The sequence below is a fragment of the Marmota marmota genome, unplaced genomic scaffold (assembly GCF_001458135.2).
Source record: "Marmota marmota marmota unplaced genomic scaffold, marMar, whole genome shotgun sequence".
NCBI classification, from domain to species: domain Eukaryota; kingdom Metazoa; phylum Chordata; class Mammalia; order Rodentia; family Sciuridae; genus Marmota; species Marmota marmota.
The window spans coordinates 41,483,420-41,510,502 of record NW_026000093.1 but is presented as its reverse complement, the minus strand read 5'-3'; the positions used below and the strand labels follow the sequence as shown (position 1 = coordinate 41,510,502).

The window sequence follows — 27,083 nt, the reverse complement described above, 5'->3', positions numbered from 1 at the left end:
AATGTACTCATCTTATCAAAATGATACATCTATACTAAATCTTCTTAAAAAGGTCAAATTAATTATTTTAGAATTTATTTTATTTTTTGGTACTGGGGATTGAACTCAGGGGCACTTGACCACTGAGCCACATCCCCAACACTATTTTGTATTTTATTTAGAAACAGGGTTTCACTGAGTTGCTTAGCACCTCACTTTTGCTGAGACTGGCTTTGAACTCCTGATCCTCCTGTCTCAGCTTCCTGAGCTGCTGGGATTATAGGTGTGCGCCACTGTGTCAGGCTTAGAATTTATTTTAATAAATGATTACAAATATTAAAATACTCAAAGGAACAAAGCATTTATGCTGTAAAACAGTGCTGTAAATTTTATTATAACTGTCATTTTGTTCTTAATGATGAAAATCATACCACAGTTTCTTAAATAACATTGCTTGCGTTCTATAATAAACATATCTATATGCATATCTATATGCATCTGCATATATATATATATGTGTGTGTGTATACACACACACATACTTCATAAAGTTGGTGCTCATTGTAGTGTACATATTCTAATTCTGACAAAGCTTTAACTTTTTACTTAATACTTCCATAGAAACCATGTGAATAGATCGCATACCCTAAATTCGTATTTTTAAAAAAATTCTAAACATTCTTTTCAAGGTCTATTTAAAAAAAAATATATGTGTAACAAAAGTTACTGTTTTATCATGATTTAAGTGTTATCAAATTAAAGGACATAAGTGAAAAAAGATAATTGTTTTAATAGTTATAAAATAACAAAATGCAATAACATGCGCCTGTATTACAAAGAAAGTGTTCACTTGTATAAGCAGCAGAAGATGAAAGCAGTATCATGGCAAATTCAGGATATATTTATGTATATCCTTGAAAATCGCTTTCTTTTATATAATTTCCATTTTAATTTAAATGTTACATATTTTCAACTAACATTTAAATTAGTTTTTATTGTCAAATTTTAGTTGCTATAAGCCACTAAACAAATACCTTCAGAAAGTTGAAGAATAATCTTTCCTTGTATTATATAACTATATCACATTAAGTATTAATTAAATATTACATTTGAGACATAGGACAAATTCAAATTCAAGATCAATATTATGATAGAAAGATTCATGGGGAAACTTGCAATAGGTAAATCTTTAAAGACTATGTAATATTAAGGAAAAAACCTGCCTGGAATATTGCGGAGTGATAGATTTGACATTTTTCTGTTTCCCACAAAATCCTGGACTCAGTTAACAGCAGGAGGGAAAAAGGAGCAGCAGCATTTCAAATGTCCATACTCTGATTTGCAACAGACACCATATAGGTAAAAGAAAATCTCATTTTACTTCAGGTGGCATAAGTCTTTGAAATGAAGGCTCTATTATTTTTCAAGATTGAAAGGATATCACAGTGTTGATTTTATAAACAAAATAGGATCTGTTCCAGTATACTCTAGTAAAATAATTCACATATGGAGAATAGTTAATTTTGACCTCATGACAAAATCGTCCATATTTTGAGTAGGTTAACTTGTCACCTTCTTCACAAACCACCTATCAAAAGATAAAAAACTTGTTAAACTTGAAGGAGAAATGTAATCCATGTATAAATGACCAAAGTTACATGAAAAAAAAAATTCTAAACATGGACTGTCAAATATGTCCCATTGTTAGCAAACACAAGCCTCTTCATAAGTGACTCACCATGCCCACTAAATGCTTTAACTTTCATCAGATTATAAAAGTATAAATTATCTCCAATTTTTAAAAGATTTAATCCTAAAATTTGGCAAGTGTTGTTTTTTTAATTCATTATCATTGTTCTGAAGAATCATACCATAGAGACTACTAAGGCTGAAAAATGAACATACCATACTCCTAATGTATATTCAAACTCTTCTTGTGCAGAACTGAGTCATAATTATTCAGTAAGCAAGTAAGTCTACATAAACTTTTCTATAAAAGTGCAAACCTTTATATTCTTATCTAATGATGTTCACTAAAACAGCTTAACTCACTTGACTTTTTTTTAAATTTACTCTTATGTGGTGCTGAGGATCAAACCTGGTGCCTCAACATGTGAGGCAAGTGCTGTACCACTGAGCTACAGCCCCAGCCCCTTGACTTTTATTTTTAATAATAAAATACTAAATATTATTCTAATGCCTTTGGAAAGATGACAGAGAGACAAATTTAAAAATAAAAGAATGGATTAGCTTAAGTCTATGCAGGACATTACATAAAAGACATGGCTAAATCTTTAAAACAGAGTATCCAAAAGCAGAATAGAAAGGCTCCACACAGCAACAATTATTGAATATTAATACTTACTTACATTTCCCTGTCACAATAAATCAAAGAATATAGCCATCAAGTATCAATAAAGAAAACTCAAGGGGCTGGGGATGTGGCTCAAGCGGTAGCGCGCTTGCCTGGCATGCGTGTGGGCCAGGTTCGATCCTCAGCACCACATACAAAGATGTTGTGTACACCGAAAACTAAAAAATAAATATTAAAATTCTCTCTCTCTCTCTCTCTCTCTCTCTTTAAAAAAAAAAAAAGAAAACTCAAAATGGTGCAGGGGCTGGGGATATAGCTCAGTTAGTAGAGTGTTTGCTTCAATGTATCAGGTCCTGGGTTCAATCCCCAGCACCACACACACACACACACACACACACAAAATATGTATGGAACATACAACGGAGGAAGTTTATAATGCAAGCTTAAGGGTCGTGAAAAAAAAAGATGGAAATCTCTAAAACTAATTTTTATTCTCCAACCTGGTCTTGGATGGTATAACAAAGAGCTATGATTATTTAGGAAGAGACAGAAAAAAATCTTGGCTGCAACATAAACAGAATATGCACTACATCTTAGGACAACCTGCTAAGCTTTTCCTGAAGCCCCCTCTCTCCACTTTTCTCAGGAGCAAAGGCATTCATTCTAGCCAACACTAATTATCAGATATACAAACTCCCCTGTCAGTCTTCTTGTTTAACGGATACAGTACATCCACTGCAGGCTGAGAAGCAAGTAAGTTTGGAAAAATAGCTGAAATTTATGTAAAAATTAAGATCCAGCTAGATCCTACCAATTAAAGTAGCACTGACTACATTAATTTTTGTGGATAACGAGGACTCATTAAATAGGCACTGTATTGATTTAGCAATCATCTTTTTCTAGATATGAATCAAATTACTTGAAACAATGCAACCAGAGGCTCTTTAATTTTTATTTTTTCATTTTGCATCTGTCTTCTTTTTTTCCTTTTTTAAAAATTTATATATGACAGCAGAATGCATTACAATTCTTATTACACATATAGACCACAATTTTTCACATCTCTGGTTGTATACAAGGTATATTCACACCAATTCGTGTCTTCACACATGTACTTTGGATAATAATGATCATCATGTTCCACCATCATTTCTAACCCTATGCCCCCTCCTCCCTTTCTCTACAACCCCTCTGTCCTATCTAGAGTTCATCTATTCCTCCCATGCTCCCTCTCCCTATCCCACTATGAATCTTATATCAAAGAAAACATTCAGCATTTGTTGTTTTGGGATTGGCTAACTTTACTTAGCATTATCTTCTTGAACTCCATCCATTTACCTGCAAATGCCATAATTTTATTCTATTTTATTGCTGAGTAATATTCTATCGTGATATATGCCACATTTTTAAAAATCCATTCATCTACTGAAGAGCATCTAGGTTGACTCCACAGTTTAGCTATTGTGACTTGTGTTGCTATAAACATTGATGTGGCTGTGTCCCTGTAGTATGCTGTTTTTAAGTCCTTTGGGTTTAGGCCAAGGAGAGGGACAGCTGGGTCAAATGGTGGTTCCATTCCCAGTTTTTCAAGGATTCTCCATACTACTTTCCATATTGGCTGCACCAATTTGCAGTCCCACCAGCAATGTATGAGTGTACCTTTTTCCCCATATCCTTGCCAAAACTTATTGTTGTTTGTATTCTTAATAGCTGCTATTCTGACTGGAGTGAGATGAAATCTTAGAGTAGTTTTGATTCGTGTTTCTCTAATTGCTAGCGATGATGAACATTTTTTCATATATTTGTTGATTGATTGTATATCATCATCTGAGAAGTGTCTGTCCAGGTCCTTGGCCTGTTTATCGATTGGATTATTTGTTTTTTTTGGTGTTTAACTTTGTGAGTTCTTTATATACCCTAGGGATTAGTGCTCTGATATGTGCGGGATAAAAATCTATTCCCAATGCTCATAGATTGTTTCTTTTGCTGAGAAGAACCTTTTTTTCCTCTATTAGATGCAGGGTCTCTGGTTTTATTCCTTAAGTCCATGATCCATCTTGAGTTGAGTTTTGTGCATGGTGAGAGATAGTGGTTTAATTTCATTTTGTCGCATACAGATTTCAAGTTTTCCCAGCACCATTTGTTGAAGAGGCTATCTTTTCTCCAATGCATGTGTTTGGCATCTTTGTCTAATATAAGATAATTGTAATTCGTGGATTGGTCTCTGTCCTCTATTCTGTACCATTGGTCTACCAGTCTGTTTTGGTGCCAATACCATGCTGTTTTTGTTACTATTGTTCTGTAGTATAGTTTAAGGTCTGGTATAGTGATGCCACCTGCTTCACTCTTCCTGCTAAGGATTTCTTTAGCTATTCTGGGTCTATTATTTTTCCAAATGAATTTCATGATTGCTTTTTCTATTTCTAGAGGAATGTCATTGGGATTTTGATTGGAATTGCATTAAATCTGTATAGTGCTTTTGGAAGTATGGTCATTTTGGTAATATTAATTCTGCCTATCCAAGAGCAAGGCAGATCCTTCCCATCTTCTAAGGTCTTCTTTGACTTCTTTCTTTAGGGTTCTGTAATTTTCATTATATAGATCTTTCACGCCTTTCATTAAGTGGATTCCCAAGTATTTTATTTTTTTTAGGCTACTGTAAATGGGGTAGTTTTCCTCATTTCCATTTCTGAGGATTTATCACTGATATACAGAAATGCCTTTGGTTTATGGATGTTGATTTTATATCTTGCTACTTTGCTGAATTCATTTATTAGTTCTAGAAGTTTTTTTGGTGGAACTTTTAGGGTCTTCTAGGTATAGAATCACATCATTAGCAAATAGTGCCAATTTGAGTTCTTCTTTTTCTTTGTGTATCCCTTTAATTTCTATCATCTGTCTAATTGCTCTGGCCAGTGTTTCAAGAACTATTTTAAATATAAGTGGTGAAAGAGGGCATACCTGTCTTGTTCCAGTTTTTAGAGGGAATGCCTTCAATTTTTCTCCATTTAGAATGATGTTGGCCTGTGGCTTTGCATAGATAGTCTTTATGATGTTAAAATATGTTCCTGTTATCCCTAGTTTTTTTAGTATTTTGAACATAAAGGGGTGCTGTATTTTGTCAAACGCTTTTTCTGCGTCTATTAAGATGATCATTTGATTCCTATCTTTAAGTCTATTGATGTGATGAATTATGTTTATTGATTTCTGTATGTTAAACCAACCTTAAATCCCTGGGATGAATCCCACTAGATTGTGGTGCACGATCTTTTTGATATGTTTTTGTATTCGATTTGCCAGAATTTTATTGAGAATTTTTGCATCTATATTCATTAGACTTACTGGTCTGAAGTTTTCTTTTTTTGACGTGTCTTTGCCTGGATTTGGAATCATGGTGATACTGGCCTCATAGAATGAGTTTGGAAGTGTTCCCTCTTTTTCTATTTCCTGAAATAAATTGGAGAGTACTGGTATTAGTTCTTCTTTAATGGCGTCTTCTATTTTGTCACTTGATCTGTTTAAATTGTATATATCATCCTGATTCAATTTGGGCAAATTATATGACTCTAGAAATTTGTTGATGCCTTCGGTATTTTCTATTTTATTGGAGTACAAGTTTTCAAAATCATTTCTAATTATCTTATGTATTTCTGTAGTGTCTGTTGTGATATTTCCTTTTTCATCACATATGCTAATAATTTGAGTTTTCTCTCTCCTTCTCTTCATTAGCATGGCTAAGGGTCTATTTTATTTATTTTTTCAAAGAATCAACTTTTTGTTCTGTCAATTTTTTCAAGTGTTTCTTTTGTTTTAATTTCATTGATTTCAGCTCTGATTTTTATTATTTCCTGTCTTCTACTGCTTTTGGTGTTGATTTGTTCTTCTTTTTCTAACGCTTTGAATGTAATATTAAGTCATTTATTTGTTGACTTTTTCTTTTTTAAGGAGTAAACTCCACGCAATGAACCTTCCTCTTAGAACTGCTTTCATAGTGTCAGAGATTTTAATATGTTGTATCTGTGTTCTCATTCACCTCTAAATTTTTTTTAATCTTCTCCTTGATGTCTTTTGCAATCCATTGTTCACTCAGTAGCATATTATTTAGTCTCCAGGTGTTGGAGTGGATTTTATTTCTTTTTTTTATCATTGATTTCTAATGTCATTCCATATGATCTGATAGAATGCAGGGCAGTATCTCTACTTTTTTATATTTGCTAAGAGTTGCTTTGTGGTATAGTATAAGGTCTATATTTTAGAGAAGGATCCATGTGCTGCTGAGAAGAAAGTATATTCTCTCCTTGAAGGATGAAATATTCTATATATGTCAGTTAAGTCTAATTTATTGATTGTATTATTGAGTAATATAGTTTCTTCAGCTTTTGTTTGGAAGATCTCTTTAGTGATGAAAGAGGTGTGTTGAAGTCACCCAAATTTATTGTATTGTGGTTTAAATGACTATTGAACTTGAGAAGAGTTTGTTTGATGAATGTAGATGCTCCACTGTTTGGGGCATATATATTTATAATCGTTAAGTCTTGTTGGTGTATGGTTCCCTTGAGCAGTATGTAGTGTCCTTCTTTATCCTTTTTGATTGACTTTAATTTGAAGTCTACTTTAGTTGAAATGAGGATGGAAATCTCTGATTGCTTCTACAGTCCATGGGAGTAGTATGATTTTTCTCAACCCTTCACCTTCAGTCTGTGGATATCTTTTCCTATGAGTCTCTTGAAGGAAGCATATTGTTGGGTCTCTCTCTTTTTTATCCAATCTGCTAGCCTATGTCTTTTGATTGGTGAGTTTAGGCCATTAACATTCAGGGTTATTATTGAGACAGGATTCGTATTCCTAGCCATTTTTGTTTATTATTTTGTGTATTTAATGTGACTTGGTTTCTCCTCTGATTAGATTTTCCTTTAGTGTAATACCTCTCTCTCTTCTGATTTTCATCATTGTTTTTCATTTCTTCTTAGAATATTTTGCCAAGGATGTTCTGTAGTGCAGGCTTTCTAATTATAAATTCTTTTAACTTTTGTTTATCATGAAAGGTTTTTATTTCATTATCAAATCTAAAGCTTAGTTTTGCTGGATATAAGATTCTTGGTTGGCATCCATTTTCTTTCAGAGCTTGGTATATGTTGTTCCACGATCTCCTGGCTTTGAGGGTCTTGGTTGAAAAATCTGCTGATACACGGATTGGTCTCCCCCTATATGTGATCTGATTCCTTTCTCTTGCAGCTTTTAAGATTCTATCCTTATTTTATATGCTAGGCATTTTCATTATAATGTGCCTTGGTGTAGATTTGTTGTAATTTTGTACATTAGGTGTCCTGTAAGCCTCTTGTATTTGGTTTTCCAATTCGTTCTTTATGCTTGGGAACTTTTCTGATATTATAAAATAATTGAAGAGATTGTGCATTCCTTTGGTTTGAAATTCTGTGCCTTTCTCTATTGCAATAACTCTTAGATTTGGTCTTTTGATGCTGTCCCATAATTCTTGTATGTTTGTTCATGATTTCTTACTGTCTTCACTGTGGGATCAACTTTATTTCCCAAATTGTATACTTTGTCTTCATTATCTGCCGTTCTTTCTTCTAAGTGATCTACTCTTTGGTTATACTTTCTATTGAGTTTTTTATTTGATTTACTGTAGCCTTCATTTCAAGAATTTCTGACTTTTTTTTTTTCAGAGTCTCTCTCTCTCTCTCTCTCTCAGTAATCTTTTGCTACCTGTATTTGCTCTCTTATCTCTTTGTTGGAGTGATCAATTTTTGCCTGTATTTGCTCATTTAGATCATTCTTTAATTCCTCCGTTGTTTTTTCATGTTTTCTATGTATCTTCCTTTCTTGCAGTGTGGATCTGAGATATTACAGTTTCTTCCCTATATTCTTGTAGTACCCGTGCAGATTGTCTGTACCTCACCTTGATGTTGGGCTTCCAGACCCTGCCGGTGTCCCTTAGTGTATGCTACTCCATCTAAGGTTGGTGGCGGCAATAGCAGAGGTAACTTGAGATAATAGTTAAGTTGCCCCAAGATGGAAGCAATGTCTTATGGAGATGGGGCTGCAAGAGTGGGCCTCACACTCCCTATGGGATGCCTGCTCTGAGATGCAGCTTCTTGTAGGCCTTGTCTATTGTTAAAAAGTTAGGGGCTACTGTGTGGGGAAGGCTATGGCGATGTATGCAGTGTCCCAAGATGGAAGTGGGTTAGAGTTAGGCTTAGGCTCCCAAATGGGAGGGTGGGCGAATTCAGACCAACCCTGGACCTGAGTCCTGCACAAGTCAGTGTGGACAGATCTGGGCCGGGCCTGACTCCCTCGGTAGTCTGCTGGACTGAAGGGGTGGTCCTATGCCAAAGGCTAGGCTCTGGCAGTGTCTGCGCTGTTGGTGGAGCAATGAACCAGGGCCTACTGTGAGCCTGGGTACTGCACGGGCTGGTATGGGCTCTTTAATTTATTATAATATGTTACAATAAACCCATTATTTAAATCACATTATAGAATCTTTTGTTAACAAATACTGAATGAAACATGCACAAATACAGGCAATGAATAAAGACTGAATATTGGTAATTATTTTTCTTTTTTGCAAAAATGCCTTACTTTTTCTTTGTACATTGGAAAAAATACTTCAGCTGGATGTGGTAGCATACACCTTATAAGACCAGCGACTTGGGAGGCAGAGACAGGAAGACTCCAAACTCAGCTATTTAGTGGGGCCCTAAGCAACTTATCAAGACCCTGTCTCAAAATAAAAAATAAAAAGGGCCAATGATGTAGCTCAGTGTTAAAGCACACCCTGTATTCAATCCTCAGTAACAAACCCCCAAAACCCCAATATTTCAAACTAATTGTAATAAGTGCTCCCATTAAGTCTTAGTTGAGTTCTAAAAATAAAACTTGGAGATTAAGTTTAAATAAAGTCATTAAAAAAAAAAAACTTTCTGAATTATTACTTACATGGCCATTTGCAACATCTAGCAAATCTTTAACCCTACAACCTCTCATGGTTCCCACTTCATTGCAGATAGCATCTTCCACAATTAGATAATTAGCTTTGTAGGATGTCAGTATTTTATAAATATCTTCAGCAGATCGCTTTGAATAGATTTGGTAAATCTGAAAGAAAATAATTAAAACTGATCTTAAAAGATATGTAAACTCCTGTTAATCAAAACTATACTAAGCAAGGTATGATGGTGCATCCCTATAATCCCGGCTGTTTGGGAGGCAGGAGGATCACGAGTTCAAGGCCAGTCTCAGCAAATTAGTGAGGCCCTAGGTAACTTAGTTAGAAACTTTATCAAAATAAAAAATACAAAGGACTGGGAATGTAGCTCAGTAATAAAGTGTCCCTAGGTTAAATCCCTAGTACCAAAACAAATAAAAAAACAAAAAACTATACAAACTGACCACCTACTGTGTTCTTAGTAGTACACAACACTTGGAGAAAATAAAGGTATTTACTATGATTTTATTTCTGCCCTTGAGAAGTTTATACTCATGTATCACAGTGATCACAATTAAATATAAAACAATTAGTAAAAATAATGTGGTATCTAATTAATTAGAAATCATATGATGTAATTCTGATAACCACCATATACAAAATAAGAAATGTTCACAGATATAAACTTGAAGGGAACATAGAAAATTGAAAAAGTTGTTTAGGGGCACTGATATGAGAGGTAGAATTTTTCTTTTTTAAAGAATGTAATGTTGAGCCAGACACCATGGCACATACCAGTAATCCCAGAACTTTGGAAGCTGAGGCAGGAGGAACATAAGTTCAAAGCCAGTTTCAGCAACTTATCAAGGTCCGAAGCAATCTGGTGTGTGCCAAGTACCAGACCAATAATTTACTTTGTCTCTACAAACATTAACTATTCTGGACATTTCACATAAAAGGAACATTACATATGTATTCCTTTGTGACTAGATTCTTTCACTTAGCACAAGGTTTACAAAATTCATTCATGTTGTAGCATGTATCAGGACTTCATTCCCTTTCAGTGCTAAGTAATATTCATTGCATGGATATTCCACATTTTGCTTATTCAGTCATCAGCTGATAAACATCTGAGTTGCTTCCACCTTTAGGCTATCATGAACAATGCTTCTATGAACAATCGTGTATAATTTTTTTGGTGGACATGTTTTCATTACTCTTGGGTATATAACTGGGAATAGAATTACTAGGTCATGTGGTAACTTTTTGACAATCTGCTAGACATGTTTCATGTTTCCAAAGCAGCTGTACATTTCATATTCCCACCATCAGCGTACAAGGGTTTGGTTCAGAGTTTTCCACATTCTTAACCCTACTTGTCCTTTTGATTTTTAGCTATTCTCCTAGGTCTGAAGTGGTATCTATTTGTGGATTTTATTTGTATTTCCCTGAAGGCTACTGAGATTGAGCATCTTTTCATATGCTCATTAGCCATTTGAATTAATTCTTTGGACAAATGTCTACTAAAGTCATTTCCCCATTTATTTATTTACTGGTGCTGGGGATTGAACCCAGGACCTTGTGCATGCAAGGCAAGCACTCTACCAACTGAGCTAAATTCTCAACCCTCCCCTAGTGGGCTATCTTTTTATTACTGAGTTGTAACAGGGCCTTAAATTTTTTATTAATCTGTATCAGAGTTTTTTATACTCATTTTATGCACGAGAGACACAAGAAAGTAAAAAAATAATTTGTCACACAATGCCAAGCAAGGATGCTTAAGATTCATGTTCTGATTCCATGGCATTTATTTATTCTTTAATTTAAAAAATATTTTTATTTTTAGATGATCACAATAACTTTATTTTGTTTATTTATTTTTATGTGGTACTGGTGATGGAACCCAAAGCCTCACAGGTGCTAGACAAATGCTTTACCATTGAGCCACAACCCCAGCCTGATTCCATAGCATTTTAATTACAACTCTGCCAACCCTATTAGTATCACATACTATTTGTCCTGAAAAATACTGAAATTTGAAGTTATGATTAAAAAAGATTCCAATTTGTTTGTAGAATACTCAATAGCTGCCTACTATGTCTCATGGCTGCTGGCTGTCTAGCACCTTTCAGGTCCAATATCCATGGATGTTTATGCTATACAAAATGCTAATACATCTAAAGAAATTGGTCATTCATTGTACTGTGAATAAGTTATAATGGGAATGATTCTATCTTACCCAGCTTATGTCTGATAGTTTACAAACATTTGTATTTATTTTATATACATATTTATTTTATTTGAGTTTAGGAAACTAAAACAGACTACCATGGCATTAAAAAAAAACTACTGTGGCAAGCTACAATCCAAGCTACTCAGGAAGCTGAAACAGGAGGATCGAAAGCTCAAGGCCAGCCTAAGTAACTCAGTGAGACTTTGTCTCAAAATAAAATATTTTAAAAAGGCTGGGGTATAGATCAGTAGTATAGCACTTGCCTAACATGTGCTAGGCCCTGGATTCACTCCCTTATACTGTACAAATCAAGCTAAACAAAACAAAACAAAAAAAAAAAGAAGAAAAAAAAAAAAGAAAAAACCACGACTGTGTAATAGCAATATCATCACTAATAGCCTAGAGCAGAGTTTTTCAACCTTAGCATTGCAGACATTTCCGGCCAGATAGTTCTTTGAGATAGGAGGGAAGTTGCTCTACACATTGTAGGATGTTTACCAGCATAACCAGTCTCTACCTGTTAGATGCCTATAGAACCACCCCACACTTCCAGTTTTGACAACTGAAAGTGTCTCCATACACTGCCAAATGTCCCATAGGAAATTATACAAAGATTAGTCATATACTATAAATTAGAGATAATATCTAATCTAAATGATATGATTTCATTTATGATGTTCTATTTGGATTTTGATTAAACATTAAATGTATTTAGCACCTGCTATGTACCAGATATTATAGAGAAAGGCAAAAGTTTGGAAAGAAATACAAAAACAAAACAAAATCCATTGTTTTTATTCTCAGAGCCAAGTTCCATTAAACTTAAAACGCTAAAATGTTAAATTTAACTCTGACTTAATTACAGGTAACTCTGAAATTCTGTTTTAGGAATAAGTACTATCAAAAGCAAAAGCAAAATACAGAGTTTTGTTTTGTTTTGTTTTTAAAGATAGAGTGAGAGAGAGAAAGAGAGAGAATTTTTTTTTAATATTTATTTTTTTTTAGTTTTCGGCAGACACAACATCTTTGTTTTGTATGTGGTGCTGAGGATCAAACCCGGGCCGCACGCATGCCAGGCGAGCACGCTACCACGTGAGCCACATCCCCAGCCCAAGAGTTGTTTTTTTTTTTAAGTCTACAAAAACAAAAGTTCAGGAATATGCTCTCTATTCTGCCTAAACATTTCTACATCTTTGAAGCACAGAAAATACTAATCAGAAATGGCTGTTGCCTCTCAAGTAAATCACCCTCAGGTAGACATCATCTTTGATCTTTCCTGCACCTGTTTCAATTTGCTTTCTCAGCTGTGACCATAATTAACTCTCTAAAACAGCCCTACTCACTCCACTGTCGAACTTATTAAATGTCTTTCATGTCTCCAATTGCCTCAAGTCTAAATTCTTCAGCATGACATTGCAGGCTCTCCAGAATTTTATTTTCTAATTTCATGGCCATATACATTTTTGGACTTGTGCCAGGTATAGCAAGGCATATCCCAGTGATTCTGGAGGCTGAGGCAGGATATCACAAGTTCAAGGCCAGCATCAGCAACTATGGAAAGCCTAAGCAACTTAGTGAGACCTTGTCTCAAAATAAAAAATAAAAAGGGTTAGGAATGTGGCTTAGTGGTCAAGCACCCCTGTGTTCAATCCTCACTACAAAAAAAAAAAAAAATTATTTACTTGTACTGGTTTTTCAGCCTGGAATCATAAGGATTCTTTTTCCAAACAAGTTTCCACTCAATCTTCCAGGCTCACATCAAGGCAAATGACCTTTATGATAAATTCTTAAGATTTCTACAGGCAGAACTGATTGCTTCTGCTTTTGAACTCCCGTTTGTAATTTGTGTACATGTACATACATGCATGTATATACAATTACAATTTAATAGTACATAACAAAAGCAAACTTTTAACAACAACACATCATCTGATTTAATTCTCACAAATAGGAGGTGAAAACTAATATTATTTCCAGATTCAGTAGCATATACAAGGTTCCAAAGCTAAATATGTGGGAGAACGAGCTTTTGAGTCCAATTCTAATTTCACATTCTGTATTCTTACCCTCTAAATTGCTTATACTTCTTCTTTAGTACTTATAAACTATATGAAATTTTCGCAAACTGAAAAACAGGATATTGGAAATCCAGGTTCAGTTTCAGATATAAAGTTGTCATTTAAAACTATAACAAACATTCAAAACAATATATGCTCCCAAAGGGAGAGAGGAGGGAAGAAAAGGAAGAAATACTGGGAAATAATACTGGCCAATTTATACTGTTATATTATGTGTATGCATAAATATGTAAAAACAAATCCCACCATTATGTACAACTATAATGCAACAATATGCAAAAAGTACATTCTTTACGATTAAAGATTAGATGCCATTCTAATATTATATTGAATTATTAATAAAAGCCCATACCAAAAAAATGAATTAGTTTTTTATAATCAGTAATAAAATTTTGGCTTGGGAAAACAAAATATTTCGATATTGACAGCTTTCCTTCAACAGACACACACACATATATGTATTTGGTGCTAGGGAGTGAACCCAGGGGCACTTTACTACTGATCTACATCCCTATTTATTTTTAATTTTGAGAGAGGGTCTTGTTAAGTTGCTTGGGGCCTTGCTAAATTACTGAGGCTAGCCTTGAACTTGCAATCCTCCTGTCTCTCTAGTTGCTGGGATCACAGGTGTGTACCACCATACCCAGATAGAGAACAAAGATATTTTCAAAAATAAGTTTCCCTTTCTTAAATACTATATGCCAGTTCCCTCAATATTTTGGGGGAAAATGAATGTTTTTCCTGGAAACATCAATAGTATTGATAAAATAAATAATTTAATATTGGGTTTCCTCGAGGTTAAAAAAATGTATTATACAGCTTTTAAAAACTAAAGCTAATTAACTCTTCTAAAATTATTTGGATTTTCCTAGTTAACTAGGAACATATGCATCACTATTGAAACTATTTAAAATATAGATTGTTGTAAAAAAGACCCAAATATCAAATTTAAAATGTCTTACATTTTCATTTCTCTTGAGGAGATCGTCATCATTATAAAGAGGCAAGCTTGTCACCATCCATCCAGTGCATAATTTAATTGCACCCATTAACTGTGGACTCCCTGCAAACACAGCTGCAATTGGAGCTTGCCTTCTGCAAAGAACCAAAAGATTCACACAATGAAAGGTAAGTATACTATTAAGTTCAGCAATTTACAACTCTGAAATACAAAGTAACTTACAATGTATAACACTAAAATTTCTCTATCAATTTTCATTTATGAATTCATTAAAAAGAAAGACTCAGCACTTACAATATGCCAAGCACTGTTTTGAATACTTAAATATAGAAGTTTTTTTAAAAAAAGAGGGAGAAGGAGGAGACAATAAAAATAAAGTTATGTCACATGGCAATAATGCTATAAAAGATAATCCAGAATAGATAATGATAAGAATATACTATTGAATTTATAGTGATAACACTATAAATTATCAAATTCATCTTTTGCAAACATTAACCACCACAACACAACTCCTTTCAGATTAATTTACACTCCTACTCCTTTCTCTGTTTTTACCCTACATGATTCCAGATAACATATGTAGGACCTCTCTAACCTGAATCATCATCTAAAGGCCCACACAGATGCTACTTACAAGGTGGGAAACCTACAAACAGGTCCTAAATGCATGCATCTATATATATTTGCAGTGCTGGGTATCAAACCTAGGGCCTCACACCTGGTTCACCTCTACCATTGAGCTGTACCCTCCAGCCCTCCCTTCACTTATTTATTCACTTCATGTATTCAATGTTCAGCACCTACCCATGTCTAAGCATAGTATCAAGTTCTGAAAATAAAGAAATGGAACCTTGTCACTGTGCTCAGGGAGCACTCATTAGTGAGGAAATACATACAAGACAAAACAATTACACCACAAAAAGACATCCAACTGTCCAGGCCATTGTTATATTTTTGAAAATATTACAATAAATCACATACATCAATGTTGACTTCCTCTTTTGTTAATGATAGCACAAGACTGTACAGTCAGTGCATCCTCATAGTAATCACAATTCACAAAAGGTATTAATTAGCAATAGTTAAGGGTGATTTAAAGAAAACAATTCTTTACCAGGCACACAGCTATAAAACCAGTAGTTTGGGAGGTTAAGACAGGAGAACAGTTAAAATCCAGTTAAATCCAAGTTAAAATCCAGCCTCAGCAACTCAGCAAGACCCTAAGCAACTTAGTAAGACTCTGTCTCTAAATAAAACACAAAAAACGACTGAGGATGTGGCTCAGTGGTTAAGCACTCCTGGGTTCAGTCCCCAGTACCAAAAGGAAAAAAGAAAATTTTTATATATTTTTATATATACAAGGAAGATCTTTACAGTAAAGACATTATAAAGACCTAGTCTCATACCTACATACTTATTCTATAAGCCGATTCCTTATTTCTAGAAACATCTTTTGTCTTTCTTCTTCGTATTTTCCTGGTCTTTTTCAGTATTTCATTCCTTTTTGATATTTTTATTTCTTTGTTTACATCTTTAATAATTTCAATGTAATTATCTTATAGCTTCTAACCATGGGATAGGCTGATTACAAAAATGGACATAACAAATCCTCTTCTTATAGCCATGATCATAAAGGGAATGCTGGTCTTGATCATGTAATTTGCTTTAGCCAATTAGAAAATAACAAACACAATGTACATACAAATTTAAAACACATTTGACATTAAAACTTGCCCTCTCTTTTTGTTCTTGGTAACTCTACAACTACTATCTTATGAACAAACTCATCCTAATACACTAGACATATGGACAAATTAATTTGATCCCTTCGCCTAGTCAATACCAGATATGTGAAAGAGTTCACACCAGGTTATCCAGTTCCATCTGAGCTGGCCCAGACCAGGAGAAACCTCTCTGAAAATTGTGCCAAATAATAAATGTTTACTGCTTATAAGCCAAGAAGTTTTGTGGAAGTCTGATACATAACAAACACTGGATGACACAAATTTCATTTTCAGAAATTGGCAGAGGTCTAATGCTGCTGTTTATCACAAATATTAGCTGATACTTGCTGTGTTGAATTGTTACCTCATGTGTTTTGTAACTTTAGAGCTCACCTTCATGCAACTTTATGAAATCCTATGCAGCCTGGGTTTTATTTATCAGATATGCTAGCCAAACCCAGGACCACTTTTTTTTGAACTGGGGAACATTGAGCCCAGGGGTGCTTAACCACCGAACCACATCCCCCTGTCCTTTTATTTATTTATTTATTTTTAATTTTGAGGGTCTTGCTAATTTGCTGATACTGGCATTGAATCTGTGATCCTCCTGCCTCAGCTTTCCAAATCCCTGAAAATACAGGGGTATGTCATGTGTTGCACTTGGCACTCCAGTACCAGTTTTAATGCCAATTTCTTGATTGGGGTTTCCTAGACTAGAAAAGTATAATTTCAAATTATAAGTCCACATGAATTCAGATCCACTGCTACAAATTTAGAAAGGAAATTTTTTTGACCAAGAGTTGAAGCCAAGAGAGAAATACTTTCTTATCTTTTTCTATTACTTGGTGGATATTTTGTTATTAGATTCTTTCAGTGACAGCATAACCTTTTGAAAGTCCCTGGGTTATATATAAATGTGTTAAGTGGGGGTCTCAGTTCCAATTCTCTTGCTTCTAGAGGCCAAGACCACACCACCTGTTCTGCTTAGGCATTAAAATATAAACCCTTGGTACTAAGACTGGCAATCAACTGTTCATTCACCTCCAGTCAACAATAAAAGAAGCATTTTCTTGATGCTTCTAAACATTCCTTTTTATTTCATATTTCTAGGTGTTTGATGTTAGAAGTCTCTAATCTCACTTATCAACGTCGTATTTTCAAGTCCACAGAAGTCAGTTTTATTAGAAAATAGAATCACAAAGTTCAGTCAACACTAAGTATGCCTAAAAATCATGGTGATAAAATTGCTGAGTTTTATGAGAAATTGGAAAAGTATTAATTCATTATTTCCCTTGAATCCATTAGATAACATGCAATAATTAGTTAATAGTTTAACAAACAGTCTTGGATAGTTCAATTCTTACTTTATCCAGGTCATAAGTTCCACTGTATCTGGGTCATAGAATTCCTGTAGTTCCGTTAATTCTGTCATTAATCTTGGAAAGAACTAAAATGCAAAACAAATCCCCAAAAGATGTAAGTAATTAGAAAGTTTAGAATTTCTCCAAAGTATCTCAAAAGACTAAAAGAGTTAATTTGAGGCAAATAATACAATAATGTTTTCATGACAAAAATGTCATTGATCTCTTTGCTTTCTTTCAGTGACCTGCTCATTCTTCTCAATCCAAATAATAATCTTATGGTTGATGCACTGCCTAGACTCAATAAATAATTTTATCAATATCAAACAATTAATCATCAGTTCTGTATTTTATGCACACATACTAAACAAGTGAACAAATTTTACTTACTAATAAAACTTGTAAGTTTACTGGCAAGTAGTTTCATTTACATTATGATAAACCAAAGAATTTATATTATATTATAGATATTAAAATGAAGCGAATATTTTTAAACATTAAGACCTATTTTTCAGCAATTTCCTTTGCCAATTAGATACTGAATTTACAATCTTATTAGACTACAAAAAACAATATCACATGGCATTCTAAAAATGTAGTGGGTCTTCTGTTATAACTTTAAAAAAAAAAGCATTAGTAACAACATCACACTTTGTTGTAATAGTTTTTTATTTATTTATTTTTTGGTCGGGGGGTACCAGGGATTTAACCCAGGGGCACTATAACACTGAGCTATACCCCCAGTTCTTATTTTTTATTTTGAAACAGGGTCTCCCTAAATTTTGTAGGACTTCATTAAGTTGCTGAGGCTGACCTTGAACTTGTGATCCTCCTGCCTTGTCTCTCCAGTGGCTGGGATTACTGGCGTTTACCACCATGTCCGGCTTAGAATAGTATTCTTGATAAAAATTTCCTACACACATATATAAATTTATCATTACCAGCCAGGCACAGTGGTGCATGTCTGTAATTCCAGCAGCTTGGCAGGCTGAGGCAGGAGGATTAAGTTCAAAGCCCGCCTTGCAACTCAGCAAGGCCACAAGCAACTTAGTCAGACCCTGTCTCAAAATAAAAAAAAATAAATAAATGAAAAAAAAACATTATCTTGTACACTTCAGTAATTTAAGCTTCTGGTTTTCTTACCTCTTTCCATAAACTGAGACCTATTATAGTGGGCACAGCCATGCTCAGAATAAGAGCCTGAAATATCAAAGCAAAAAGGGTTATAGGTAAATATGAGTATACTTTAGAGATACTAGCAATGACTCTATGATCAACTGAATATCCTTTTAGTTATAAAAATTCCAATAATAGAAAGTGAAGCCAGTGAGATGAGGGATAATTAAAGAGTTTCAAACACTAACCAAGAGTTAAAGTGAGACACACATATTTACTACATAAATTTATAGCAGAGCATCAAAAAAGTAATACTCATAATATTTCAAATAGTCAATCAATATTTGAAAATTTGTCAGGGACTTATGCCATTAAGAGTCTGAAAATAATTCTGAATTGCTATATGAAAAGCTAACAACAACAATAAGAAGACAATGAGCCAGGCAGGGTGGCACGTGCCTGTAATCCCAGCAATTTGGGAAGCTGAGGCAGGTGGATCGCGAATTTGAGGCCAGCCTCAGCAACTTAGCAAGGACCTAAGCAACTCAGTGAGACCCTTTTTAAAAAAAGCAGGGGCTGGACTGGGGATGTAGCTCAGTGTTAAAAAGCCCCAGGGTTCAATCCCTAGTATGGGGGAAAGTAACAAAAAATAGCTAATAAATATACTAGTATGTTAAAATAAGAATGTATAAATTCTGGGAATAAGACTGGCAAAATATTATTTTTTGGGGGGGGGGAGGATTTGGTATCAGGGATTGAACTCAAGATCACTGAGCCACAATCCCAGCTCTATTTTTTATTTTATTTAGACACAGGGTTTCACTGAGTTGCTTAGCACCTCCCTTTTGCTGAGGCTGGCTTTGAACTTGCGATCCTCCTGTATCAGCCTCCTGAGCTGCTGGGATTACAGGTATGCACTTGGCTAACATGTACCTGGCTAACATGATTATTATTAAACATAACTCATCTTCCTGCCAAAACCAGTTCTTCCTACTGTCCCTTGTCTATTGTTAACCTAATGAACAATGATCCACAGTCATACAAACCAGAAACCTAGAAAATACCATCATTTCTACCTTATTTTTTTTGGGGGGGGTGAGGGTACCAGGGATTTAACCCAGGGTGCTTTACTAGTGAGCCACATCCCCAGACCTTTTTTTTTTTTTTTGGTACCAGGGACTCAGGGGCACTCAACCACTGAGCCATATGCCTAGCTTTATTTTGTATTTTGTTTAGAGATAGGGTCTCACTGAGTTGCTTAGGGTCTTGCCGTTGCTAAGACTAGCTTTGAACTCTCAGCCTCCTGATCCACTGAGATTACGGATGTGTGCCACAGCACCTGGCTCCCAGACCTTTTTATTCTTAATTTTTGAGACAGGGTCTCATTAAAATTGCTTAAGGGCCTTGCTAAAATTCCTGAGGCTGGCCTTGAACTTGCAATCCTCCTGACACAGCTTCCTGAACTGCTAGTATTATAGGTTTGTGCCACCTCACCCAACTCATTCCCCCAATACTTAATCAAGCACTGAGTCTTATTAATCTTTTTCTAACTACTTTTTTTTTTCATTCTAATATAGCACAGTATTTTTTCTTTTGTCAATGTGGCAAGAGTGTTAATCAAGCAGGCTTTTGTTTGACATTACTGCTTAAACCCAGGGGCACTTTACCACTAAACTATATCACTCGCCCTTTTTATTTATTTATTTTAAATTTTAAGTAGATAGGGCCTTGCTAAATTGCTAAGGATGGCCTCAAATTTGTGAGCCTCCTGTCTCAGTCTCATGAGTTGCTAGGATTATAGACATGCACTACTGTAACAAGCTCTCAAATAGGTTTTGGAGTCCAGATAAACCGGGATGTGAATGTTATGTGATGTTTATTTATGGTTTTCACATATAAAAGCTATATTATCTTAAACAAGTTATTTAAACAATTTTAAGCTTAGTGTCTTTTTCTTCAGAGATAACAAAACTTAGTACTGAATACCACATGAAATGCTTTAAAACAGAATCTGACACATAGTGAACTTTCAATAAATTGATACCTGTGTTACTTTCATCTACATGGCCTTTAAGCCTATCCTTAAAGAATTTTAAGAGTGAGCTAAGAGAAAATAGTTTGATTCTTATTCCTTATGAGACATAAAAGTCTCAATGCCAGGCTGGGGATATAGTTCAGTTGGTAGAATGCTTGCCTCACATGGATAAGTCAATCCCCAGCATCTCACACACACACACACACACACACACACAAAATAAACAAAATCTCAATGCCTTTCTACTGCCCATTAAAGACCAAGCTCTATTATATGATAATGGAGGCCACCATAACCTAATCATTTTTAAAATAAAGGTGGACACAATTCCTTTATTTTATTTTTATGTGGTGCTAAGGATCGAACCCAATGCCTCACGTGCACTAGGTGAGCACTCTACCACTGAGCCACAACCCCAGCCCATAACCTCATCATTTGACCACACTTATACTTCATGCTTTGTGCCAGTAAGACTAACTTTTTTGCTCATTTATTTCTTTTGATTGCATCATGTTCTGTTAGGGGAGACGTTAGGGTCGTAAACAAGCCAAGATGGCGCCTGGCACTTTGCCAGAGGGAGTGGTTTGAGAAGTAATGCCAGCGAGCCATTAAGATGTTAGAGATTCCTTAATGACTGACTGCTATGTCTAGATTATGTCAATTAAGTTAAGCTGTGTAATCATTAAGACGATGATTCCTTATTGGTTGACTGCTGTACCTAGTTTATGTTAATTAAGAACAAGCTGTGTATTCAGTTATGTATATATACCCCTACTATCCTACAATAAACGGCTCCACTCCCACTGCATCAACCTTCACAAGTTCCTTGTCACCCCACCCCCGTTAGTTTGCCCAGCCAGACTGCAGCAATGTTCTTTTATCTTCTTCTGTTTATTCCTTTCACCATGAATACCTTTTTTTTTCTTCATTTGCTTCATAACTCATCATCTTTCAAATTTCAAACTGGAAAGTCACCTTTGAATCCCTAAAAATAAATAAACTAACCCTTCTCTATGTTCTAATAGCACCCTACGAATACTTTTTTTGTGATATGCTGGGGAAAGAATCAAAAGCCTCAAGCTAACTATGTTTTATCTTTATTTCTTTTGACAAGCATATAGCAGGCACAATGAAAATGTTTCAGTACAACAAAAAACATACCATAGTTCTAAATCAAACCAAAAAAGATCTTTAATTTTTATAAGGTGGGTATGGTGGTGCACACCTGTAGTTCAGCTTTTTGAGAGACTAAGGAAAATCAACTGATCCCAAGAGTTTAGAGCCAATCTAGGCAACCCAGCAAGACCCTCTTAAAAATAAAATAAAGACCACCACCACATTACCTTTAATTTTTTTTTTTTTTTTTTTTTAAGCAGGGCAGCTACTTGGAAAGTTGAGGCCAGCCTGGGCAAAACTGTCTCCAAAAAAAAAAATGGCTAAGGATGTAGGGTAAAGTGCTTGCCTAATATGTGTGAGGCTCTGAGTATATTATCCTAATACCAGAAAAATAAATAAATTAATAAATTTAAAAACTTTAATTCATTTCAGCTCAAGAGCAGTTAGGAAAAAAAATAGATAAAAATAATTCCTTATGGTTTCTCATAATGCTGATTCACTTATATTTTTACCTTATATTTTTAAGTTGTATAGACTGAAATGCATTGATTTTACAATCAGAAATTATACAACAATGTTTTTCATAGGACCTGTTCTTCCACCTGGAAGTCACTGCGTGACTTATTCAGACTATATTGGATTGTATTCAATATGGTTTCTATTTATTAGCATTTGATATTACATAACTGGAAAAGAAACAAGTATTTAACACAAAGAAACAATGGCTCACCAACAATATTGGGTGTATAGTTCTTAATCGAAGCCACTTGAAAAGCGTCATCCAAAGTTCAGGGGAACATACACCAAATGCTGCTAACATGCACACATAAGGAGTCCAAATATATTTCAGGCTAGAAAAAATAAAAAAGAGTAATACATAAGGCATCCCATAACCATCATTATCTGACTTTTCTAAGTTCTTTCCTATTACAACAAAAATACCAAAACAGGGCTGGGGATGTGGCTCAAGCGGTAGCGCGCTCACCTGGCATGTGTGCGGCCCGGGTTCGATCCTCAGCACCACATACAAACAAAGATGTTGTGTCCACCGAAAACTAAAAAATAAATATAAAAAATTCTCTCTTTCTCTCTCTCTCTCTCTCTCTCTCTCTCTCTCTTTAAAAAAAAAAAAAAAAAAAAAAAAAAAAAAAAAAATACCAAAACATTAAGGGAGAATGAAAAAACTTAGTCAGCACAGATGTTATGGCACACATCTATAATTCCAGCAACTTCGAAGGCTGAGGCAGAAAGATCTCAAGGCCGGGCTCAGCAACTTAGTGAGACTCTTACTCAAAATAACAAAAATAAAAAGGGTAGAGGATGTGGCTTGGTGGTAAAGAAACCTTGGGTTCAACTCCCAGTGCCAAGATAAGAAAAAAAAATTGTTAAAAACAATGGACATTATTTATTTATTTATATGTGGTGCTGAGAATTAAACCCAGTGCCTCACACATGATAGACAAGTGCTCTACCACTGACCCATAACCCCAGCACAGAAAAAAAAATTACCGATAGATTGTTACCCAATTCTTACATAATAAAACATGAGTTACCAAATGAGGATAAAATAAAAGCATTCACATTGATGCAGGTATAGCAAGATTGTACTCTTGGAGAGAATATAACTCTTTTCAGAATGAAATTCACCAGAACTTATTGAAAATTTAAAGTAATCTAAGATAAGCAATACCATTTCTGTAATTTAGCCTATAGACATACTAGCATAACTATATAAAGATATTATGCAACTGTTTTTATTATAGCATATGCTATTTTTAATAGAAAATTTAGAAAAATCCTGTGTCCTTGGATATAAATAATAAAATACAAAAAGCAAAATAAAAATCTTCATGTAGAGTGTTCCCTAGTTTTTTGCTTTTCCTTTTTTTTTTTTTCCTGGTACCAGGGATTAAACCCAAGGGTGCTTAACCACCAGGCCACATCCTCAGCCCCTCTTTTTTCTTAAAATATATTTATTTTTTAGTTGTAGTTGAACACAATACCTTTATTTTACTTATTTATTTTTATGTGGTGCTGAGAATTGAACCCAGGACCTTGCACGTGCTAGGCAAATGCTCTACTGCTGAGCCAAAACCCCAGCCCTCCTCAGCCCTTTTTATATTTTATTAGAGATAGGGTCTGAGTTGCTTAGGGCCTACTAAATTGCTGAGGCTGTGTTTGAACTCACAATTGTCCTGCCTCAGCCTCCCAAATCCCTGGGATTATAGGTGTGCACCATTGCACCTGCACCTGGTTTTCTTTTTCTTTTGTTAAATGTGGATATATGATATAATGCCTGGAAAGTAGGATGTTATTTTTTAACTTCATATATTTCTTTTTTTTTAATTTATTTTTTAGTTGTAGGTGGACATAATATTTTTATTCTATCTTTATGTGGTGCTGAGGTTTAAACCCAGTGCCTCATGTGTGCTAGGCAAGCACTCTATCACTGAGCCACAACCCCAGCTCCTAACTTCATATATTTCTATACTATATATATTTCTATATTATTCTATATTTATTATAATCTATTTGCTACTTTTGAGATTAATTTTTTAAAAAGCAAGGATCTGTACTGGCTGTGGTGGTATATGCCTATAATCCCAGCTACTCAGGGGGATGAAAGAGGAGGATCACAAGTTTGAAGTCAGCCTTGATAACTAAGCAAGACCTTGTCTCAAAATAAAAAAATAATGCTTTTTCCGCATCTATCGAGATGATCATATGGTTCTTATTTTTAAGTCTATTGATGTGGTGAATAACTATTATTGATTTCCGTATATTGAACCAGCCTTGCATCCCAGGGATGAATCCTACTTGATCATGGTGCACAATTTTTTTGATATGTTTTTGTATCCGATTCGCCAGAATTTTATTGAGGATTTTTGCATCTAGGTTCATTAGAGATATTGGTCTGTAGTTTTCTTTCTTTGAAGTGTCTTTGTCTGGTTTAGGAATCAGGGTGATGTTGGCCTCATAGAATGAATTTGGAAGTTCTCCCTCTTTTTCTATCATGAGTTCAAAGCCAGCCTCAGCAAAAGTGAGGCACTAAGCAACTCAGTGAGACCCTGTCTCTAAATAAAATATAAAATAGGGCTGGGGATGTGGCTCAGTGGTTGAGTGCCTCAGAGTTCAATCCCCAGTCCCCCACCTCAACCCCGAAAAGAAAACAAAAAGAGCCTGTCTTCAGAGGAAATAGTAAAAACTGAAGATGGAAGAGGAAGAGCTAGAGTATAACTGTGGTAATTAATGCTGAGGAGAACAACCAGACCCTTCCATGAAATATTTGTTGGTGTTAAACTCAGATAAGACTAGAAGAATGTGAGGTCAGATATAAAAATCAAATCTCATGGTTTTGTAAAACAGCAAAACTATGAAATAAAAAAATATTCATTTATTTAATAATGAACATTGACTGATTATCTACTGTAAGCTAACCAAAGTAACAGAAAAGAAGACAAAAAAGTCATGGCAATAGCTCTCAAGGAGCTCTTTCTCAAAATGAAATAAAACCAAACAGGGCATGTACAACTATAGTACACCAATTTAAAAAGATGAAAAAAAGAGGAAGCAAATAGGAAATAGATATAAGAAAAATTACATAAAGTCCAGGGTTAGGTAAAAGTGAAATAACTAAATATAGTTTATATAGATAAATATAGTTAAATGAAGGTTCTTTAAAAAACTGAATGCTGAGCTGAAGGTGTAGCTTAATGGTAGAGGACTTGCCTAGCACAAGTGACGTGGGTTCAATTCCTCAGCACTGCACACACACAAAAAGTATCATAACCTAGGCCTTGAGAGAAGTGGCAGACACACATAGAATACGTACTAGTAAAGACAGAAACTGTATTAATTTTCTGGGGGGGGAGGGTCAACCAATATCTCCTCCCAACTTCACCACTTCCGAAAATATCAACCTGTTCTTCCAGTTAGCTAGAATAAATACTAGGGTTGCTTGACGGTAACAGAGGGCACCATTCACGTTGAGTTATATGTATACTACCATCCCTGGAATACAATACATCTCTGCTCTAAGGATCAGTCCATTGGTGCCAAACCCACTGGTTGATGCCAGTTCCATGGAAGTGAAGGTCTCCTTCCCTTCCGTACCATTTTATTGTAAGAGTAACATTTCTATTTTTTATCTTTACTCTGTCCTCCAATTCAACCAAATGCTAGATGAATCTTTTTCAAACAACTCTAAGATACTTTCTGTTAAAAAATCCTCAGTGTAGCCTAGCATGGTGGCACCTGTAGTCCCAGCTACTTGGGAGGCTGAGGCTGGAAGATAACTTGAGTGCCAGAGTTTGGGCCCAAGAATTTGGGCAACTTGGACAACACAGTGAGACCCATCCCTACTTTTTTAAAAAAAAAACTAGAAACTTCTAAAGATGGTAACATTTCCCTCTTTCATTTAAAAAAAAAGATGAGGGCTGTGGGTATACTCAATGGTAGAGCTAGCATGCGAGAGGCCCCAGGTTCAATCTAACATCACAGAAAAAAAAAAAAAAAAAAGAAACAAGAAAGGGATGAGATATTCTTATATTTACAGATATTACAATATGAGAATAACTAACTCTAATTGATAGGCAAAAAGCCTCATGTATTCTTTCTTTATACTTTTTTAAAATTTTTTAATTGTAGTGGGACACAACATCTTTATTTCACTTGTTTATTTTATTTTTTTTATGTGGTGCCTAGGATCGAACCCAGGGTCTCACATGTGCAAGGCAAGTGCTCTACCGCTGAGCCACAACTCCAGCCCTCTTTATACTTATTTTCAGGCTTCTTACTGCACTAGTAAAGGATTAACCTTGCCCGAAGAAGAGATATGACTGTTGCCTTCCACTCCTAGGAAGCAACTAACCTCTTATCTGCTTAGAGTATCTCTGTTTAACTGGGATGTTGGGTTATACCTGAGAGTTTATGCTAACAATGTGATTTATGGTGGGGGCCTTGGGCCACACAGGTAGTCAACCACATTATGTGACAAAGCCTCAATAAAAACTGAACAATGGCTCAGCTGAATTTCCTTGATTGACAATATTCTGTGTATAATGTCATGCATTGTTCCTGAGAAAAACAGGCACTGTCTGCACAACTTTACTGGGAGGTGACAACTGGTTTTCTGTGCCCTGGTGTATCCTGGGCATAGAAGTAAGAGTAGATATAGGGAATCCTGAATGCTGCATTTATCCTCTTAGACGTGAGCTT

At 35.1% G+C, this 27,083-nt stretch overlaps 1 protein-coding gene across 5 annotated transcripts in view; it reads right to left on the bottom strand.

Annotated features, from left to right (window-relative positions):
- Positions 1–340: 340 nt before the first annotated feature.
- Positions 341–27,083, bottom strand: part of Dpy19l4 (dpy-19 like 4) — a 68,727-nt gene continuing 41,984 nt past the window's right edge. For 3 of the 5 annotated variants that reach the window (XM_048782818.1, XM_048782820.1, XM_048782822.1), the window contains 7 exons: positions 22,597–22,717; positions 18,743–18,799; positions 17,603–17,685; positions 14,513–14,645; positions 9,251–9,409; positions 5,636–5,740; positions 341–1,567 (listed from right to left, as the gene is read on the bottom strand). In XM_048782818.1, coding sequence (XP_048638775.1) covers positions 1,403–1,567; positions 5,636–5,740; positions 9,251–9,409; positions 14,513–14,645; positions 17,603–17,685; positions 18,743–18,799; positions 22,597–22,717 — 823 coding nt within the window. In that variant the 3' untranslated portion in view covers positions 341–1,402. The remainder of the gene's footprint in view (positions 1,568–5,635; positions 5,741–9,250; positions 9,410–14,512; positions 14,646–17,602; positions 17,686–18,742; positions 18,800–22,596; positions 22,718–27,083) is intronic. The other 2 variants (XM_015485970.2, XM_048782819.1) reach the window with 2 other exon arrangements.